The sequence below is a fragment of the Dreissena polymorpha genome, chromosome 8 (genome assembly GCF_020536995.1).
Source record: "Dreissena polymorpha isolate Duluth1 chromosome 8, UMN_Dpol_1.0, whole genome shotgun sequence".
Classification (NCBI taxonomy): domain Eukaryota; kingdom Metazoa; phylum Mollusca; class Bivalvia; order Myida; family Dreissenidae; genus Dreissena; species Dreissena polymorpha.
Genome location: NC_068362.1, coordinates 69,635,720 through 69,656,333, shown reverse-complemented (window position 1 = coordinate 69,656,333; position 20,614 = coordinate 69,635,720). Strand labels below are relative to the sequence as shown.

General features: G+C 39.9%; 5 protein-coding genes and 1 long non-coding RNA gene across 8 annotated transcripts in view; 3 read left to right on the top strand and 3 right to left on the bottom strand.

Moving 5' to 3' along the window:
• LOC127841266 (zinc finger protein 26-like) overlaps positions 1–20,614 on the bottom strand; it is a 231,740-nt gene that overhangs the window by 110,636 nt on the left and 100,490 nt on the right. The window lies entirely within an intron of this gene.
• The window catches only part of LOC127841267 (galactocerebrosidase-like), a 247,916-nt gene that overhangs the window by 145,095 nt on the left and 82,207 nt on the right, over positions 1–20,614 (top strand). The gene's annotated exons all lie outside the window — the stretch shown is intronic.
• The window catches only part of LOC127841268 (galactocerebrosidase-like), a 241,069-nt gene that overhangs the window by 138,248 nt on the left and 82,207 nt on the right, over positions 1–20,614 (top strand). The gene's annotated exons all lie outside the window — the stretch shown is intronic.
• LOC127841280 (calmodulin-like) overlaps positions 1–20,614 on the bottom strand; it is a 210,953-nt gene that overhangs the window by 183,251 nt on the left and 7,088 nt on the right. The window lies entirely within an intron of this gene.
• LOC127842078 (uncharacterized) lies at positions 2,993–20,527 on the top strand. The gene is made up of 6 exons (XM_052371395.1): positions 2,993–3,214; positions 6,418–6,523; positions 8,648–8,692; positions 9,106–9,363; positions 18,228–18,394; positions 19,615–20,527. Exons 1-6 carry the CDS (start codon positions 2,993–2,995, stop codon positions 19,786–19,788), a joined length of 972 nt encoding a protein of 323 aa, XP_052227355.1. The 3' UTR covers positions 19,789–20,527.
• LOC127841283 (uncharacterized) lies at positions 9,526–17,645 on the bottom strand. 2 transcript variants are annotated; one of them, XR_008030836.1, is made up of 4 exons: positions 17,021–17,645; positions 16,911–16,965; positions 16,752–16,854; positions 9,526–9,702 (listed from the first exon to the last, which is right to left on the bottom strand). It is a non-coding gene; the product is annotated as an uncharacterized LOC127841283 (long non-coding RNA). The 2 variants fall into 2 exon arrangements; XR_008030835.1 differs by lacking the exon at positions 9,526–9,702 and having other exon boundaries at positions 16,678–16,854.

The following is a 20,614-nucleotide window of genomic DNA, read 5'->3' as shown; positions in this document are numbered from 1 at the left end:
CTGGACCAGGCTCATTCCGACCGATGTGTCGTCTTCTGGGTACAAAAAAGGTACCGCTAGATTTTTCTATATCACACACGTCTCACTGTCACATTATGTTTTGTTTTGTTTTTATAATAAAAAATCAAATACCGTCAACTATCGAGCTAAGGTCTTGCTACAAGTAACTGATTTCAACATGTGAACGCGGCGTTCCCAACACGTTCTACGCGTTTTTGCTGCGTTTTTAAAGCGATTCCGCGGTCTTCACATGGCGATCGTCGGCGACTATACGGTATCGATAATACGATATTGGTGTGTCTTCGACATCTCCATGGAGACCTTCGCGTTTGCATTGCGTTGCTTCTGGCATCCCCAGAGAGATCTCATGTCGTCCTGATCAGAACGCCGTAAGAACACCATGCATAGGCATGTACTTTGAACATGTAAAAGGTAGTTGCCGCAAGGTTGCCACATTTGGTGTCCTGGACGTTTCGACGCCTTAGTCAAAGCCCGGTCACCGAGCGATTTACGGCTTCCCGTGAAGCAGACGATGTTGTTCGCGTTGATGTCAAGTTAAATTCGAGCTTAAGTTGATCTCAAGATGTGGCAGGACGCGGGAAAAATTCGCAACGGCGTTGGACGCGGAAAAAAATTCGGAACTGCTCAAAACTGTATACCTCGGACTACCATGGGTGATACACGTGGTAAATACGTGCAATACGCGTGCAACACACGCAATAATTCGTTTTCCGGAAGTGATATAAACTTTGAAAGACAGGTCACGGGCATAGCACGGTAATGGGACGGGTGTTACGCGTTGGTATCTAGGGGAATGTCATGTGTTTTGCGGTTTATCACTGATAAGCGGGGTTTTCCGCGCACACAGCACTACATAATACCGTTCAAACGACGTTTAGAACATGTGCTACAAACGAATGTTCACTGCTTGTAATACATATAAATACAGCAAATTTTCTTAGACTTTTGCACTTTCAGGTTAGAGGTAAGGGGGTGAAAATGAACCTTCAACGCCATGATATTCTCAACTATATGCTCAAGCACCAGCAGGACAGGTCCCACACATCTTGCTTGTTTTTTTGTTTTTACTAAGAGAAAAAGTAGAAGGAGGGTGGTACGGAATATCTTGGTGCGGGACTTGATTCCTCAGCTGGGGCTTTACGACTGCCTCTTCTGCTTCTAGTCTTTCTTGCTTCGCATTCAGAGGTAGCAGTTGGCCTTCAGCAACTCTAGAACTTCCTTCTCTATGGCAGCGTCAAGGTTCCAGTCCTTTTTGGGGGCCTTGAATGCCGTCTTCGCCTTACCCTTGCCATGTCCCCGTCCACGGCTCTTGCCTACGAATACTGGTTCTTCCCCCTCGACTTAGGGAGATGGGGTAGAAGGAATGCTTCCAGTGTTTCTCCCTTCTTAATGCCACAATTGCTTGGGGACAGCAGCAGGGTTGTCAACAGAGGTAGTGGTAATGGTGGCAGCAGTGGTGTGGCAGGAGGGATGGAAGCAGGGGTAGCGACAGGTGTAGCGCCTGAAAATGAAACAAAATCATTAAGTGACAATTTAGTTAGTTGCGTCAAATGTTCATTTCTAGATAGAAGTTCGAAATGTAAATTTGAAAGTAACACAATTTACAAATGAAAAGATAGTGCATGATTAAAATAATATGTACGGACCATCAACAGCAGCCTCCGCTTCTCCATGAGCAACATGGTCAGTATCAGCCTGAGGGCCAGGGTTTGGACAGGCAGCATCAGCAGGAGGAGCTTGGCCCTCGACCTGGACATGAACCGATTCCTGGGCCTGTGGGGCTTGAAGAGCCTCATTCTCACCTGGAATCTTGGCCTTGGTCTTCGTATACATAGTTGGCTTCTTTGCAGGGGAACCATTATTTCTGGCCATTTTTAAATTGAGAACAGCAAGCAAACGTTGACTTTAGAAGATCGTAAACTGAGAGGACCGCATTTATACGTGGCAAGCTGCGCTTCCGACGAGGCCGAGCCGTGATTTGACAGTGCTTTGGCATCGAAGTTCCCGTTTAACGATCGTTCTCAACACGTGATCAGCAGTGCTCCTGACGTGATAAGGTCGCGGCTAGCCGTGGTAACTTGCCTATTTTTCCCCGCGTTGAAACACGCGCGAACCTATTTCTAACCTTACACGCGGCTATAAGTAGTTGGCATTGTTTCAGTAGTGGAACAGCCGCCGACGGCCAGACATAGTACAAAGCACTTCCAAAGCACAGCCAAGCCAACATTAACAGAAATTATCACTTACGACCATGTCCACCAGATTTTCAAAACTTTGTGTACGTGATTTAGCCGTAATGCGCTGTGTGACCGGGCCTACACGCGTTCTCACGACGGCTTCCTTTAAAATTCTATCGCATTCACGGTCGCAATCAGAACGAAGTAAGAACGCAAATCCAGTGTGACAAGGCATAAGACATTTAATGTGTTTGCCTGATTATGCGTTACCATGCAAATATGTACAAGTGATTTCTTTTCAGTAATTCAGATGTTTATTGTGTTTTCTAGTTTCCATAGCCGGCTCTGATTGTACACACGTTAACTACCTTAACTACAACTACGGAATACTAGAAGTGACCACTGGTGCTTCTATAGGTATGATTGAAGGCCAATATTCAGATCAGCTTTTTAACGTTTTATTGTTTTGTTCGATGGCTTTTCTGTCAATAAATAGTAAATATTCAACTATAATATCTAGACCAATACAAAATATGATGGTTAAAAGGAACACACAACTGGAATCTTTGTTAAAATTAAAAAGCATACCACCAATCGAGAAAGGAGGACTGCGCTGTGAACTGTGAAACTAGTTAAGTATTTGAGAAAAAAAGAACAATAATTTTTTTACGTATCTATATAAAAACATTGCAAACGTCAAATAAACTACATTAGCTCTTCAACAAATGCACTTCTTATACAAGTAAGAATCATTTTGCTTTTCAGAATATAAATGGAATAAACAAACACTTGCCATGTTTTGCAAGGAGTCCGTAAGCGACACAGACTTTATCCAGATACCACCACCATATACACAGGGAAAGGAATATTTTATTCCGAAACTAGACATCACTGCTACCGTTTTTGTACAGAGCATCGAGGACAACACCTTTGTCATAGTTAACCACACTTACGATATGTCCTACTCCCCTAAGAACACGGACCAGTCATTTACCATAACACTCATCAACAAAACGGTATGACCATGAGTGTTGGTGTTATTGTCGTTGTGATCATAATGGTATTGACGATAGTGGTTTTGAGGATGACTATGATTATGTCAATAATAATAATTTGAACTAATATTTGAAAAAATCATGATGATAAAGCTTATTTTAAAAAATACACTGATATGGCTTTTTAGTATAAAAATGACAACGGAGATGTTGATTTTTTCAATAATATTGATGCCGATCTAAATAAAGATCTACATGAGGGTTAGAATGATGGTGGTGGTGCTACTGCTGCTGCATATGATGATAATGACGATGGCAACGATGACGACGATGATGATGATGATGATGATGATGATTATGATGATGATGATGATGATGATGATAATGATTGATGAAGATGATGACGATGATGATGATGATGATGATGATGATGATGATGATGATGATGGTGGTGATGGTGATGATGATGATGATGATGATGATGATGATGATGATGATGATGATGATGATGATGATGATGATGATGATGATGATGATGATGATGATGATGATGATGATGATGATGATGATGATGATAATGATGATGATGATGATGATGATGATGATGAAGCCTTTGTTTGTCTCTTCAGACTCTCAGACTGAACTCTGTGAAGCCTGTGTATGTGCTGCTCAAAGTGAATAACATGAGGATGTTTATTCCACCAACCGATCAGTTCAGCGATTCTTGTCGCAAAGATTTTCCATTCAAGTATGTTTATCTATAAGGAGAGATAATTTCCATACGCTACTATCTGTCTTCCTCATATGCAATCCTTATGTCGCCATTCTCTTGTTCATGCGCTAATTCATATAATCATTTGTATTTTTGTTTCTTTCGTTCGTTCACTTATTCTTCCGTTTGCTCCCTCAAAATATACATTTATCCCTCCCTCCTTCAGAATAAGTTTATTAAACGATATCTCTAGAAGGCTACTTTCATTAATAGTTCTGTGATGTAATAATGTTTCTGTGATGTATTAATGTTTCTGTGATGTATTAATGTTTCTGTGATGTATTCATGTTTCTGTGATGTAATAACGTTTCTTTAAAATTAGTCATGACCACGTTCTGATAACGTACAGCGTACACAATAACATGATGTATCAACAATGTGCTATTAGAAATGTTTCTCGACAAGAGAATATAATCTTATTATTATTATTATTATTATTATACATTTGAAGCGGCTTACATTCCAAGTTTTGCGTTACGAAAACTGGCAAGGACGTATCTCCTAATGACGATGAGCCTTGTTATTGCATAATATATAAGGAGATCAATACTACTCCTGGCATGTTTTTTGCCAGTGACCAGTTATATGGAACAACAAATCCGGTAAGATTCTTTCTCTACCTACAGCGTTCAAACTTATAAGTCATCGTTAACCCTTCCGGAGTCAAGTCAAAATTGCAGTTCTAAGTAATTCATTTTCTAAGATGTTCACAAACATACCATGTGCGGTTTTTCTTATTTATTTTTTTGTTAAATTACTAACAAGTACAATTAAAAAATATGCAAAACGCTTCAGTAACTTTTTCCAATAGCTCACCGTGGAGTAAATTATGATTACATTAAATTGTTGTCGCTTTATTGCAATTAAATTTAAATTGTGGTTATTGGTAATTTGTGGTTTTACTTTATTGGAGTGTAAATAATTTTGCGCTAGTGTTAGGTATGCAGTTGCTTAGCAACTTATTAAAACAGTGAATGTTGCGCACTGACCGTTTACATGCGATGACCCCCAGCTTCACTCATTTTAAGTGTATTTTGTGTACATGTATGCCATTGCGAGAACTGTTTGTGTCTCACTGTTCGGCAATTATTTCCTTTCTATAAATAAAGGACCACACGATATAATAGAGTTTATCTCCTGATGTTGCAAATAAAGTTTCACTTTGTATATATTTGCTATTTACGTGACAGCAATAACTGAACAATGTACGAGACCATGCTCCGGAAAAGAGAGCATATCCCGACCATGTAATGTTAATCATTATCATGTGTATTGACTTTGCACATTAAAGAGCATATACACTATGTTCTGACTTTTTTTCAAAACAGATAAAACGTTGATTAATCAAAAATTAAAATTAGAATACAAGTTCAGAAGGAGAAGTAACAGAAAATAAACGGAAGGAAAGTGTTATTCAATTGCTAATAAAAGTTGGCTAACCAGCAGAAAACTCTTTTATTGCAATAAGAAATGCACTGTGTTTAGAAATCCGTATTAGTATGTGCTGTTTCGTACATACGTCATATAGACACAATTATTGTTCTACAACATATTCGAGCAAACGTTTTTGTACTTAATATACTAGTAGTGCAATATATATGCAATGTATGTTCTGTGTTAAAACATAGAGTTTTCGTTATTAAGTGTACTTAACACATTACGTAGTGCTCACAGAATTGGCATTTGGCATTCACACTTGTATGGTGGTCTTTTACGAAGTTTGTTCACTTCATGGTTTAAGGGTCAAAACTGACTTCGTCCTGGTGGTCATGCCCCTGATGTAAAAATTGTCCTCGCAGATGGATGACTTTTTAAGCTTCTACATATTTAGTGAACACTGGGGAAATCTTCTGTAACAACAAGTTGCCAATGTTTTATATTTGAAATGTAACATGATATGGATGTCCTTAAACATGTTTATTCAAAAAATGAACATAGGGCCAAAATTGGTCCGACCCGGGGGTCAATTCATACCCTTATATGTATGTAGTGATTTTTTTTATCTGAAACCGCTCGGCCCAACACTCTTTATTTTGAATGTGACATTATATGGCGGCCTTTTACCAAGAAGGTTCAAATCATGCCTCCCCCTCCCCGATATCAATATTTGCTACACCCGGGGTTACATTTTTTTAATGATATCTTAAAACAGTTTGAAAGCGGGTTTCATTCCATTTTAGAACACGGCCAACTTTTAGCTTCCGTTTCCTTGTATGACTTCAGTGAAAATTTGTGAACACTTATGAAGTCACATTTAAACATTACAAAGCTTGCTCAGATAAGTTGAGTTCCCCGACGGGTGAGCGACCTGATGTAATCTTGTTTCCAGTTCCCGACATATCGCAAAATATGAGTGACCTTTTCCAATTCCATATAGTTCTTCCAATGGTCATTATATTGCTATATACGTGAATTACTCTTCCATTGTTCAATTATACGTATTGCGCTACAGGTATGTTCGCTATCTGATAGTAGCGATGCCGACGGGAAGGATAACGACTGTGACGGGCTGGTAGATGAGGACAATTGCACTGACGATCGGCTGGCCGGTGAAGTAGGTAAGTATTGTAACGTCCCAGTTCTGACGTAATATGAACGTAAAAGTGATGCAGCATAACAATCCTTTTTTGAGAATCGCACCACAGTTTATTTGTTATAGTTCGAAAATATGAACAGACATATTGGATAATCAGATGAAAGGTAAAGCTGCGAACTGAGTAATAAATCTAGTGAGAACATCAATCAATTAGGGTTTCTTAAGAGCATTCATCAGCATTAACCCATTTATGCCTAGTGGACTCCCCCATCCTTCTAAATTGTATCATCCGGCGTCTCATCTGGGTCTACGCTGTTTGCAAAGGCCTTTTTTCTAGACGCTAGGCATAAATGGGTTAAGAAACCCAAAAATGAACGATCGCAGAGACCGAATACGTTTCTTACTGCGGAGGAATTCTTTTTAATATACCCTCAATAACTAAGTGCTCGCCCAATCCGTTCAGCTAATCAGCAGCCACCATTTTTTAATATTGTAAAAACAGTTCATAAATACCGCTCTTCAGAGACACTTACTAGCTACATGTTCTTTCCAGTTTCGTAAAACACGCGCTCTGCGCGTGCATGGGGATGTTGTTGTTGTTTACGAAGAGAACACAAAACAATCGGTCTTTAAAATATAATTTTATAAATTTAGCAAATACCAATTATTAAATGTTTATGTGGTATAATATTCATTACGCAATTAAGCCAAATTCTTTTTGATAACGATGTTCGCAGCATAACGATACAGAGGCAAAAGTTGCGTTGTATTTAAAAAAAAACTGAAGTCATTAATTCCATTAATATCATAATTAGCGTTTGTTTAATTTCTTTTTACTTTTTGAATGATTTCGTGCTTAACAAAAAACAACAACATAAAAATAAAAAAAACTTTTTAATATAACCTTTTTGGAACACGAAAGTAATTAAGTAATTTGGAAATTGTCTACACAATCGCTTGTGGTCATCTAAAAGCCTCTGTACCACAATATATATATATATATATATATATATATATATATATATATATATATATATATATATATATATATATATATATATATATATTTGTGAAGGCTTGTTACAAACCGGTACTTTGGTGACCGTGTGGCCTACCTAAGGGTTTGTCAATTAACAAGTGTTTTCTTAAGAGGTCGCATAAGGGCAAAACCACTATATATAGTTACGCAAACACCATCTCCGGGTGTTACAATGAGATTAGTAGAGATCATTTAAGATGTGACCTACCTAATGTAACATATATGGACCTTGTGGTAGATGAAAAGTAATTGTTAAGTCATTTGCTGATAAACAATTTGGAAACAAATCATATTATTGAATTTTTCCTTGGATAAGACGGCATACGTAAAATAAAATTGAGATTTCAAGTATTAATGAATGTTGTTCTTGTAATCTATGACAAGAAATTGTGAAATGTGCCGAGTATTGTTATTTAGATTCACTTTTGGTGCCATAAATGTTTGTTATTATATGAAGTTAGTCGAGTTATTTATTCGTACTCGGGTACATACTTGCTGTCGATAGTTATTGCAGTATTCCACATATGTTTGGAAGGAGCATTTGCATGAAAACGGTCTTTTCATCATTTTGCCCCGGTGAATGCAGCGTATTGCCCAAATGCACGTTGCAAAACGTATATATGTCTATTTTAATGTTTCAAGTGTGTTTGGGGTTTGCAATGATCTAAACCGTAAGTTATCAATATATATCGGGTATTTTCTTGCAAAATAGTTTGCTGTCAACATTAGCCAAATCCGCTCTTAATATGAACACATGTTCTTCATTTTGTGTATGTTAGGTTCCGCCAAGCCTATGTTTAAATTACAAGCATCGTTGTTTAATGTCCTTATTCAGTAGGAGGCACAATAATGTTCGTAATAGGCATCAAACATATCATCCTTTATTATATAGTAATAGGCATCAAACATATCATCCTTTATTATATAGTAATAGGCATCAAACATATCATCCTTTATTATATAGTAATACACAAATGCATGCACGTGTTAATGACAAACTTTAACGATAAAGTGTTGTAGACGATACGTCTGTATAAATTATCTGTTCAGATCTGTTAACTCAAAACATACATTGCATGTTTGAACTTTTGAAAGTTTTTGTTGAAGACGCAGACATCGACGGTGCTGTAAATGAAGACTGTAACCAAACTGGTAAGTAAGTATGGACGCATTATTTGGGCAGACATGCCATGGACTTCCAGTTAAAGCGGAATATATTCAGTAAAAGACCATTCTAGAGTTCATATTCTAAAAACATAAAAACAATTCAATGCAGTATACATTAAAAATCCAGCCGATTATTGCGTGTTTTCTACTAGAATTGTGTTGGGGAATACGTAAAATGTTTTATCTGAAAAGCCATGTTTCATTCAATAAACCACTTGTGTAGACAAATTTGAAAATAATTCAATGGATCTGATTAAACTTAAATAACAAAGTGCACTAGCAAAATGAAAAGTTATAAAGTTGAATACAGGGTCAAACAGGAGCAGTTGCAATGTAAAGATCCCCCACTCAATATTATTTTAACGTTTGATACAATACCTTAAACGGAATCTTTCCAGTGCCGAACAGCAAAAACAACACAGTAGAGTCGCAAACAGTTCCCTGCTGGACCGCTCCACCGGACAACAATGTCACGTTCAGTTCCTCACGTACGTCGGATGTTGCCTTCACTGATGCTCCGGAACCGACGATACCAGAAGAATCCCATCCGGGCCTAAAAACACCTGTGCCGACGGGAAAGAAGCCGAACTTATCGTCTACATCGACCTCCAAGGCGACAACCACATTGGCTCCCTCCCACGGAAACACCACAAACGGTCAGTAAACAAATAATGATTTGCTTTCACTCACCTTTGAGCGGTTAATCCCGGATTTATTTGATTTGTCCTGTTTGGAATAGGACTGACTGTATTACGTTCATTAAACTAACCAAATGAGCCGCGTTCTTAGAAAACTGGGCTTAATGCATGTGCGTAAAGTTGTAACGTGTCTTCGACCGAGCGTCGGTCTTTATAGTATGGTTCAGACAATAACCCAAAGCACAATACAATAGTATAAAATTTTCCTCAAGCTACCTTGCTTTATGATTGGTTATTAATACAATAATTGGTTTGGAACAGTAAATCAAATGTAATCAAATGCTATATTCATATGACCTCGAACCCCACCATTTACGCTTATGACCTCGGGTCTATGTATGGAGACCTATGTCTCAGGATTATGTATGGAACCCTATGCCTCGGAGCTATGTATGGAGACCTATGTCCTCGAGACGTTGTATGGAGACCTATGACCTCGAGACTATGTATGGAAACCTATGTCTTCGGGTCTATGTATGGAGACCTATGTCTCGGAGCTATGTATGGAGACCTATGTCTCGGAGCTATGTATGGAGACCTATGACCTCGAGACTATGTATGGAGACCTATGTCTCGGAACACTTCGTTATGACTCCGAGTCTGTGTGACTCGTTACCCTAGGTATGGAGCCTGTGAAGGTATGTGACTTATATATCAACTATTAGCGACCCGGGCTGCTGAGGTGTAGGAATCCAACTTCAAGGCTCTCAGAACGTTTGAAGAGGATAGCCAGTCTCTATGTGCCCAAAGTCCCTAATGTATGTTAATAATATAATTTAATTACCTAATTTCGCGATGTTAACTCGACGAAGTCGGCAGTACAACTGACTATTCATAGAAGAAACGCGCCCTTTTATACTTTCTGCTCATGCGGCGTTACTCAGACATTTCCATAGTGATACAGTTGAGATCTACGTAATAGTGGTTTGACTTAATTATAAAGCATAATAATGAGATTCTGGTCTTTATCAACAGAATAAACATTTATTAAACAAATGGATATAAAAACAACATACAACGACATACAACGATACATTTCTAGGCATATTTTTAACAATGAATTAAACGTCAACAATGCTTACCGGAAATCAATGGACGCTTATAATATATTAACTAAAAGGAACAATTTACCCAAAGAAAAATGAACGTAAGTAAAGAACGGTGGTAGGTTAAAAATCACCACATTACCCACGCCTCCGATTTTAAGCGTCCCGCTTATTCATGTATTTATATTATTATTATTATTTATTTTTTTTAAACAACATAACATGGCAAATCAAAGCAGTCTTAAAAGAACACCAAAAATTAACAAAACATGATACTCTATAATACTCTGTAACAGTAATATGCACTTTACCTAAGTGTCAATGATTAACAGAAAATAAAACAATCATATTTCACAGTCTAAGCACTGTGTTGCATTGTGACATGAATAAAGAATGACTGCCTGTCATTACATGTGTGTCCGCACACATTACACCTCCAAGGCTGTCCATTGGTATGGCAACCCTGGTGGATGAAGTACATTGCCATATCCTCAAAAATTATTCCACAAAAATTGCACTTGTGCAATTTGTTGCACTGACATTCATTTAGCATTTGCACGGTGTCTCGTGTCTGTGTCCCCCTTTCAGCAACGATAACTGCATCCTGCGTACTTTTGTTCATTTGGACAACACTGTCGACTTGAACGGCATTCTCTCCCTTCGGTTTGTAATCCGCTCGAACGCCGCTACTGCGCAACCACTTCCCAGTCTCTACCTTATCAACGCCTCTACACTGTTCATCAAGGATTTTGACTTGACAACTGGGTCCAGGATGTTCAGACTCCGAACCTTTGGCTCGCTTGACCGGCGCTTGAACAGGAGTGGGAGCCGTTCTCTTTCTAACAGTCCTACCTAACTCGAAGTCACTATCTTCGTCTGAAGAAGAGCCCTTCTCGTCCACACTGATCTCGGGATCGGAATCCCAGTCACTTTCGCCGTGATCTTCCTTATCAATCACTGCACTCGCGCAAGCACTGGCAGACTCAGAACATCCCTTGTCACTACCCTGGGAAACTTTATCCTGCCCCGTTCGGGCATAATGTCGTTTAAGGTAAACGACCTCTTGAAGGTTACCCCGCAAGCCTTGCACGATATCCTCTTGGAAGCACACATCGTCATGTGGTCCTGAAAGCTCATGGTGACCGGGACATCCTCTTTGCACAGCGGGCACAAAGTTCTTGTCCTCGGGGTTGTTTTTGTCTTGGTCATGGTGTTTCTGAAAATAGAAAACACGTAATCGTTATGCCAGGTAGATTTCGTCTTTCTTCTACCTGTCCGGGTAAAGCTTACCTCTTGGTCGCTTGATTCGCTTGCTGAACTTTCGCAATGTTGCTCTATATTCTCAGGCATCACACTTTCTGCTATGCCGTCATCCGGTATGTCAGTTTCTCCAAGGAGAAGCCGACTTCGAACTTTTCGCATACGGTCCGTATGGATGACCTGCGTTGCACCAGCTCTGCCACAATCTACTTTGTACAAAACACATGTAAGCTTCTCTAACACTCGGTATGGCCCTCTCCAGTACGACGTAAATTTCGGTGAACCTTCCCTATTCTTAATAGGAAAATAAACATATACTCTGTCCCCAGGCTGAAACGCTTCGTATGATAGGGCTCTATCATGGTATTTCTTTTGTCGTTGAATTGCATTCCCAGTATGTGTTCGTACAAATTTATGTACACTTTCCATGTTATCCTGCAATTCCCAAACCCAGTCACATGCAGGAGTTGATTTGATTGCTGACGGCATTTCATACACTAAATCTAAGGGTGATGTCGATTCTCGTCCGAACATCATCAAATTGGGTGTGATCCCGGTGGTTTCGTGTTCCGATGCCCTATAAGCCATCATTACGTATGGAAGTTGCTTATCCCAATCCTTGTGATGGGTGTCGACAGATGCACTCAACATGGTGCATAGAGTACGATTAAATCTCTCAACCATCCCATCTGATTCTGGATGGTACGGTGTCGTCCGAGTTTTCTCAATCTCAAGTAAACGACACATCTCCATGAAGACTCTGCTGGTAAACTGACTTCCTTGATCCGAATGTAGTTTCCTTGGTATTCCGTATCGGCATATGAAATTCTGCACCACGATTTCAGCAACTGTTGTAGCTTCAATGTTCGGCATAGGGTATGCTTCCGTCCATTTGGTAAAGTAGTCGGACACAACTAGTATGTATTTATTGCCGTTATCTGTTTTGGGAAGTTCTCCAAGTATATCCAGGGCTACGCGCTCCATTGGGTAGCCGCTTCTTGTGATCTGCATTGGTGCTCTTTTTGTTCGAGTAGGGCACTTGCGTTTTGCACAAACATCACAACCGTTCACATAGATCTTCACATCATGTTGTAATCCAGGCCAGTAATATCGCTGTCTTATCTTTGCTAAGGTTTTCTTAATACCAAGGTGTCCCGAGGCTTTTATGTCATGCATGTGTTTCAGCACCATTCGCCTTTGTTTCAATGGGACGATGACCTGCCAATATACAATGTCGGTCCCAAGTACGTCCCATTTTCGTACTACCAATTCATCTCTGACTTCGAGACGCTCCCACTGGTTCAGTAATATTTTGAGGAAGTGACTGCATTCCTGAACGTCAGCATGACTTGGTCGTGTATTATCCAGGATCCACTGCTTAAGACGTGAAACATCTGTGTCAGAGCTCTGAGCTGAGACAATATCTGTTAATATAGCATTATCCTGGGGTTCCCTCTGTTCAATTATATTCACTGCAGGTTTTACATCTCGCGTGTCCGGACAGTTTTCACCACATTGTCTGCATTGCCGCCTGCTTAGAGCATCAGCATTTCCATGCAATCGACCTGGTCTGTGCTCTATCTTGAAGTCATATGATGCTAGTATCTCCAGCCATCTAGCAACTTGACCCTCTGGATTCTTAAAGTTCATAATCCACCTAAGCGAACCGTGATCAGTACGCAACAAAAACAGTTTTCCATATAGGAAATGGCGAAAGTATTTCACAAAGTGGACCACTGCCAGAAGTTCCTTCCGCGTAACGCAGTATTTTTGTTCACTTTTAGTTAATGTTCGACTTGCAAACGCGATGGCTCGCTCTTCACCATTCTGTTTCTGCGATAATACCGCACCAATTGCCGTGTCACTGGCGTCGGTATCCAATATAAAAGGCTCACTAAAGATCGGGTGGCCTAGCACTGATGTTTGAGTCAGCCTTTCCTTCAGCCCTTCAAATGCTTCGCAGCATTCCTTAGTCCAAACAAACTTCACACCCTTTTCTGTCAACTTATGCAATGGTTTTGCAATTTCTGCAAACCGATATATGAAGCGTCTGTAGTAGCTACACAGACCTAGGAAGGATCGCACGTCTCTAACACACCTTGGGGTTGGCCATGTGCGTACAGACTCAGTCTTCTTGGGATCAGTCCTAATGCCATTCTCAGACACAATGTGTCCTAAGAATTCAACTTCTTTCGCAAATAGCTGACATTTGCGAGGCTTCAGTTTGAGACCTGCGTCTCTGAACCTCTCCAATACCATGTTCAGGTTTTTCACCATGTCGTCAAACGTAGCCCCCGTCACAATTACATCATCTAAGTATATCAGGCATACTTCCCAGTGCAATCCTGATAGTACAATTTCAATTAAACGCTCAAAAGTTGCCGGGGCATTGCAGAGTTCGAAAGGCAAAACTTGAAACTCAAACAACCCTCTACGGCTTGAGAAAGCGGTCTTCTGTTTATCTTCATCTTCTACCTCAACTTGCCAGTATCCAGAGTTCCTATCTAATGACGAAAACCATCTACTTCCGGATAACTGGTCTAATGATTCATCTACTCTCGGTAATGGGTATGAGTCCTTTATAGTTACGTCGTTGAGCTTTCTGTAGTCAACGCAAAAGCGCTGGGTACCATCCTTCTTCTTTACTAGAACGATACTGCTTGCCCATGGGCTTTTTGATGGCCTTATGATGCCTCTGTCCAGCATTTCGTCGATCTGAGCATCGACCTCCCCGGTCATGTGGATTGGTACACGACGTGGTGGCTGTTTTATTGGGCGTGCATTTCCTGTAGGGACACTATGCTTTATTATCCCAGTCCTGCCAATATCACCATCGCCTTTTGAAAATACATCCGAGTATTTGTTTAATAAGTTAGCAACTTGCCTACGTTGCTCTGGATTGAGTCCATCTATCGTCCTCATGTAGAGCTCCTGGAGATGTTCAGGTACTGTCTCAACTACACGTGTAGAAGTTTTATTCACTCGAACCTCTTGTACCTGGACCACGGGACTGGCAATCGCTATAAGTGTCCCGGGGTAGACGATCTGGGACTGTTCTGATGGATTAAGCATACGTACGGGGAATTTCTGAGTACCTTGTATCAGGCATTTGGCAACTATTCCTCTACCAGCTTCCAATGATTTCAATGTCGGTTCGATAATGCACAAGTTCTCCTTTATTTTTTCCGTGCCAGTAACCTCTGCTGGTACTATAATTTCTGATCTAGCAGGTATTTGAACTTTCTCTGATACAACTACTCGGTAGCATCCAGAAGCCCCTTGGCCTGTAAGGGTACAATTGTTTCCGTTAATACGTATCTGTTCTGACTCCAAGTCAATATGGCATTGATACTGTTTGAAAAAGTCGAGACCTAATATAATGTCTCCGTCAATATCCGCAATTACTGTCGTAATGGGGTAGGTTTTCTCATTAATGCGTAGATCTACCGTGGTTTGACCTTTGATAGTAAGCGGCGTTCCACAAGCCGCGAAAATGTCCTTGTCAAAATATTTGAGATCGGTACACTTGCCACAAATCATACTCCAGGTCTGTGTTGACATCAGCGAAAGTGTAGCTCCTGTGTCTATAAGACAGCTTACAGCAGAACCATCGATGTGTGCTGTTACGAAGAATAAGCCGGCCCCATTGAAAGTGGATTTCTTAACTTCACCACCCTTGTCACCTGTACTTCGGTCCATTTTATGTGACGCATTCGTATTTGACCTTTGACTATTATTATACCTGGGAACATAAGTGCGCCTTGGGTTCCATCGAGGTGTTCGGAAGTTATTCCGTGGTCTATCTGAGCTCGTATTCCTAGGTTGAAATGATCTCGGGGCACTATTACTTTGTCGTTTCCACTCACGGAACTCGTTTTGTAACTGTTGAATTGCAGACTGCAAGGACTTGAGGTCGTTCTGGTGTTTGATCTGGCTATCGCCCTCCGCACTACTTGTTGTCAGCACCTGACTTGAGGCAAGGTGCTTTTGCTCAGCTTTGTAGTAGGCTTCCATTTCGACTGCATGACGCACAGCATCATTCAGACTCGATGGTCTAGCCTGTTTGGTGCGTATCCTCAACTCTACGCTATGAAGCGAATCTAAAAATTGCTCTTTTGCAAGGGTTTCTCTAACATCGGCTGGGGCAGTAGGGTAAGCCAAATTTGTCAGCCTTCTGATGTCCTGCGCTAGTTCTGACAAGTTTTCCGATGCACGCTGTTTTCGGTCTCGAAGCTGCACCCGGTACAATTCTGTTTGATTGGGCGGCTGAAACCTTTCTTGCAAAGCTATCACAAGCTCTGTATAGTCATTGCAGTGTTTGGACAAATTCCCAAATACACCCTGTGCCTGACCTCTCAACGATACGGCAAGGTACAGTCCCTTCTCTTTTTCAGTCCATCTGTTTAATTCTGAACAAGCATCAAAATGTGCTTTATAATCGGACCAGGACCCCGAACCATCATATGTCGCAGGTCTCATTATAGCGGTACGCTCCTTGCTCGGGGTCTCCGACTGGGGTCGCGATGTACTCCGTCTTTTGGTCACATACTTCGGGGTATCTTCAGCATATTTCGGGTCTGGTGCTCGAGTGTGTTCTGAGAAACATGGGCTTGACGATTCTTGGTTCATACCTGCCCCTCGAGACAGTCTTTTGCGGTCGGTCGACCCTGTGTCCATGTTATCCATTTCTAGCTGTAGCCCGGAGATCTCACTTTCTAGTCTGAGTCTCTGGTTTTGTATTCGAAGTTGCTCTAGCTCTTCATACAACGCATCGAGCTCTCGGTCTCCGCCTGACGCCATACTGTTGCTGTAGGTAACGGATAACGGTCTGATATCCTGCTATCCCACCGCTGCCACCAAGTTTTGTAACGTGTCTTCGACCGAGCGTCGGTCTTTATAGTATGGTTCAGACAATAACCCAAAGCACAATACAATAGTATAACATTTTTCTCAAGCTACATTGCTTTATGATTGGTTATTAATACAATAATTGGTTTGGAACAGTAAATCAAATGTAATCAAATGCTATATTCATATGACCTCGAACCCCACTATTTACGCTTATGACCTCGGGTCTATGTATGGAGACCTATGTCTCAGGATTATGTATGGAACCCTATGCCTCGGAGCTATGTATGGAGACCTATGTCCTCGAGACGTTGTATGGAGACCTATGACCTCGAAACTATGTATGGAAACCTATGTCTTCGGGTCTATGTATGGAGACCTATGTCTCGGAGCTATGTATGGAGACCTATGTCTCGGAGCTATGTATGGAGACCTATGACCTCGAGACTATGTATGGAGACCTATGTCTCGGAACACTTCGTTATGACTCCGAGTCTGTGTGACTCGTTACCCTAGGTATGGAGCCTTGTAGTGTTGTGTGAAGGTATGTGACTTATATATCAACTATTAGCGACCCGGGCTGCTGAGGGGTAGGAATCCAACTTCAAGGCTCTCAGAACGTTTGAAGAGGATAGCCAGTCTCTATGTGCCCAAAGTCCCTAATGTATGTTAATAATATAATTTAATTACCTAATTTCGCGATGTTAACTCGACGAAGTCGGCAGTACAACTGACTATTCATAGAAGAAACGCGCCCTTTTATACTTTCTGCTCATGCGGCGTTACTCGGACATTTCCATAGTGATACAGTTGAGATCTACGTAATAGTGGTTTGACTTAATTATAAAGCATAATAATGAGATTCTGGTCTTTATCAACAGAATAAACATTTATTAAACAAATGGATATAAAAACAACATACAACGACATACAACGATACATTTCTAGGCATATTTTCAACAATGAATTAAACGTCAACAATGCTTACCGGAAATCAATGGACGCTTTTAATATATTAACTAAAAGGAACAATTTACCCAAAGAAAAATGAACGTAAGTAAAGAACGGTGGTAAGTTAAAAATCACCACAAAGTGTCGTCCCAGATTAGCCTGTGCAGTCCGCATTGGCTAATCAGGGACGACACTTTCCGCCTTAATTAGATTTTTTCTAAGAAGATACTTCATTTAAACGAAAAATGTCATCAAAGCGGAAAGTGTCGTCCCTGATGAGCCTGTGCGGATTGCACAGGCTAATCTGGGATGACACTTTACGCACATGCATTATGCCCAGTTTTCTCAGAACACGACTCAAATATACTTAAGCTCATCAGACTTCTTTTACTCATTCTGATCAATATCGTGAATATATTATGTGTATCAATTGATAAATATAGGTACATCTATTTACACTAAAATATCACTTGGGAACGCTCATGTACATAGTGACAGCCTTGTGAACTGGAAGTCAAACTCAGCCTTCTATTATTTTCCACGCATTACCAAAGCCAGGTTTACATGCGCCTTAATAGCTCAATGTGGACTCCTAAATACAAAATGTGTCATTTTTGTAGCTTCCTTTTCCCACCTCATCGGCTGTCGCTTGTTCATTTTTTTCTAGCCAAAACCCTTTCAATGTATATAGCGCTTTGATTTATTAACGATTTTCAGTGACAACGCAACAGCCGCTGCCGCCGGAGGAGGAATGCTTCACTGATTGTTACTGCCCCTGTGGCTGGGTGGCAGAGCCCGTACAATACACGAAGGAAGAGCTGAACGCAATTGTTGAGAAGATCCAAGAGAAACTCAAGATCGAGGTGAAGAAGTTAAGTTCCACGGTAAGTTTTTTATATGCATTCTCTAACGCAGCCAGAGCCCGTCCGGGTAAACATCATACGACCCATTTAGCCCATTTATGCCTAGTAGACTCTCCCATCCTTTTAAATTGGATTAATTTATTTCCATAATTACGGATGTCTAGTACATTTATTTCTATATTTAGAATATTTTTTAAAGAAATTCCTTGAAGCAAACAGCGTAGACCCTGATGAGACGCCGCATCATGCGGCGTCTCGCTGTTTGCAAAGTCATTTTTTCTAGACGCTAGGCATAAATGGATTAAGTTACGGTGTAATTTTGGAAGAAGTACAATTTCTTAGCACAAACCTCTATTTTAAGTTAATTTCAGCTGTCCTGTTTATTTCTATTCAGTCTTTCATAATCCTTTTATTTGATGAATATTTCATCGTTAATAATCTGTTCCTGTGATTTCAAATTCTTTCGTAACTAAGTGGTGTCGTAAGATCTTTTGTAAGTCAATGTCCGGCTGCATTACACTCACTGTAGTATACGGATTAAAAAGTATGTAAAGCGCAACTGTTTATCGTCACATTATCATAACACCCATAAAGCAAAGCACACCTTGAAAGTTAGCTCTTTGCAATCATTGTATGCATACCGGTCTTACTGACCTGTGTACTAACGCAAAAGGATTTATGAGTAGCCCGGTAGCACTTCTTTTACGAGTTCAAAGTGAAAGCGAAAGTATGTCAGGTAATCGTGCTTTTGATAATCGCTATCAATCTACAATATCACATTTAAACATAATTTAAACACATTTCTTTAAACAACATTCCGTTTTAAACACACAATAAAAAAACGAGTTTTCTTTCATTACAAACATTTTAATTCCTACGCAAAACTACTTTGGCGGGAGCATAATTCCCCAAACCAGGGGAATGTGATGCGTCTTAGTATAGAGGTGACACTGACGTAATGACGTCTCAATCTATGTATAGAATGCTTTGCAATTATTTACTACGCTCGATACCTTGTTCCAGTCATTAATTCGTTAATTTCATAATAGACGTTATTAGGCTCCTCTAAGAAACCATTCTTGCAAACTTTTCAATAAATTGAAGTCCGTGTCTGTCGCTTTGATACATTTTTAAATGTATTGCAGCATAGTAAAAAGTATGTGTATCCTGATAGTAGGGACGGCTTGACCAGACGATACTTTTTTTAAGCTTTATTCTAAATCTTGCTGATTATTTTACAGACGCGTAAGCTGAACAGCGCCGAGGACCAGCGGCCGTCTGCGAAGGCGGTCGGCGTCGTCGGTCTGGTGTTCTTGGTGATCACCCTCGGCGGCATCTTCCTGCTCGATCTGAAGACCTTGGCAGACGCGTTCCGGACGCTTCTAGACAACGTCCGCCAGCCGTTCCGGCAATGACTTGCACAACTCCTCAGAGCGGTTGCCTTCCCTATCGGTTAACGGTTACAACTGCCGTCATTAGGGAGGATTGAGAAATTGTATTTTTTATTAATTGTAGAACAGTGCACATTTCTACCTAACTGGACACTTTTCGTAAAATAGTTTGCAGTAAATTTAAACATATAGCAATTCAAAATAAGTATATAATAAAACCGTAAGTTATAAAAATGATCATTTTAATCGTTTATCATCGCGTAGTCTTTTATGACAGCAGGAATTTGACTTGCCTCAACATCGGGATTTTGTTTAACGTTGGCTCATAGGCTTTACGCATGTGATTCACTTACAACCTGTTTCAAAGTAGTTTATATTACTCAATACATTTTTTTTCGAGTATAAATTTTATTATGATATCTTCAAAACTTGTGTGTGCTTTTCTCGTAGTCTACCGTACTTTTAAACAATTCCAGTATGTGTAAGTATTGATTAAGTATCTCAGTTTCATACATGAATTGGGAAAGCTTTGAGAAATAAAATGTGTTTATTTTATCTTAAACCTAACAATACCACGGAGAGAGAGTTGGCTATGAATCCTTTATTAAATATTGTGAATTGGTTTCGTGTCTTGGTTAACATTTTTGTGTCTATTGGGAAACAACTTTTAATGTAATCTTATATCGGGTTAAGTTTGCGTTTAATGTCCTTTTCCGTTGGAGTTTTGTTATTTACATAGTTTTTAAAATATTATATATATATATATATATATATATATATATATATATATATATATATATATATATATATATATATATATATATATATATATATATATATATATAGTTTT

Excerpts from the sequence above, each read along its gene's own strand:
- LOC127842078 (XM_052371395.1), top strand. The coding sequence starts at position 2,993 with ATGTTTTGCAAGGAGTCCGTAAGCGACACAGACTTTATCCAGATACCA. Across the intron at positions 3,215-6,417 it reads TAACACTCATCAACAAAACG|GTATGTTCGCTATCTGATAG; the intron begins GTATGACCATGA and ends ATTGCGCTACAG. Across the intron at positions 6,524-8,647 it reads TCGGCTGGCCGGTGAAGTAG|ACGCAGACATCGACGGTGCT; the intron begins GTAAGTATTGTA and ends TTTTTGTTGAAG.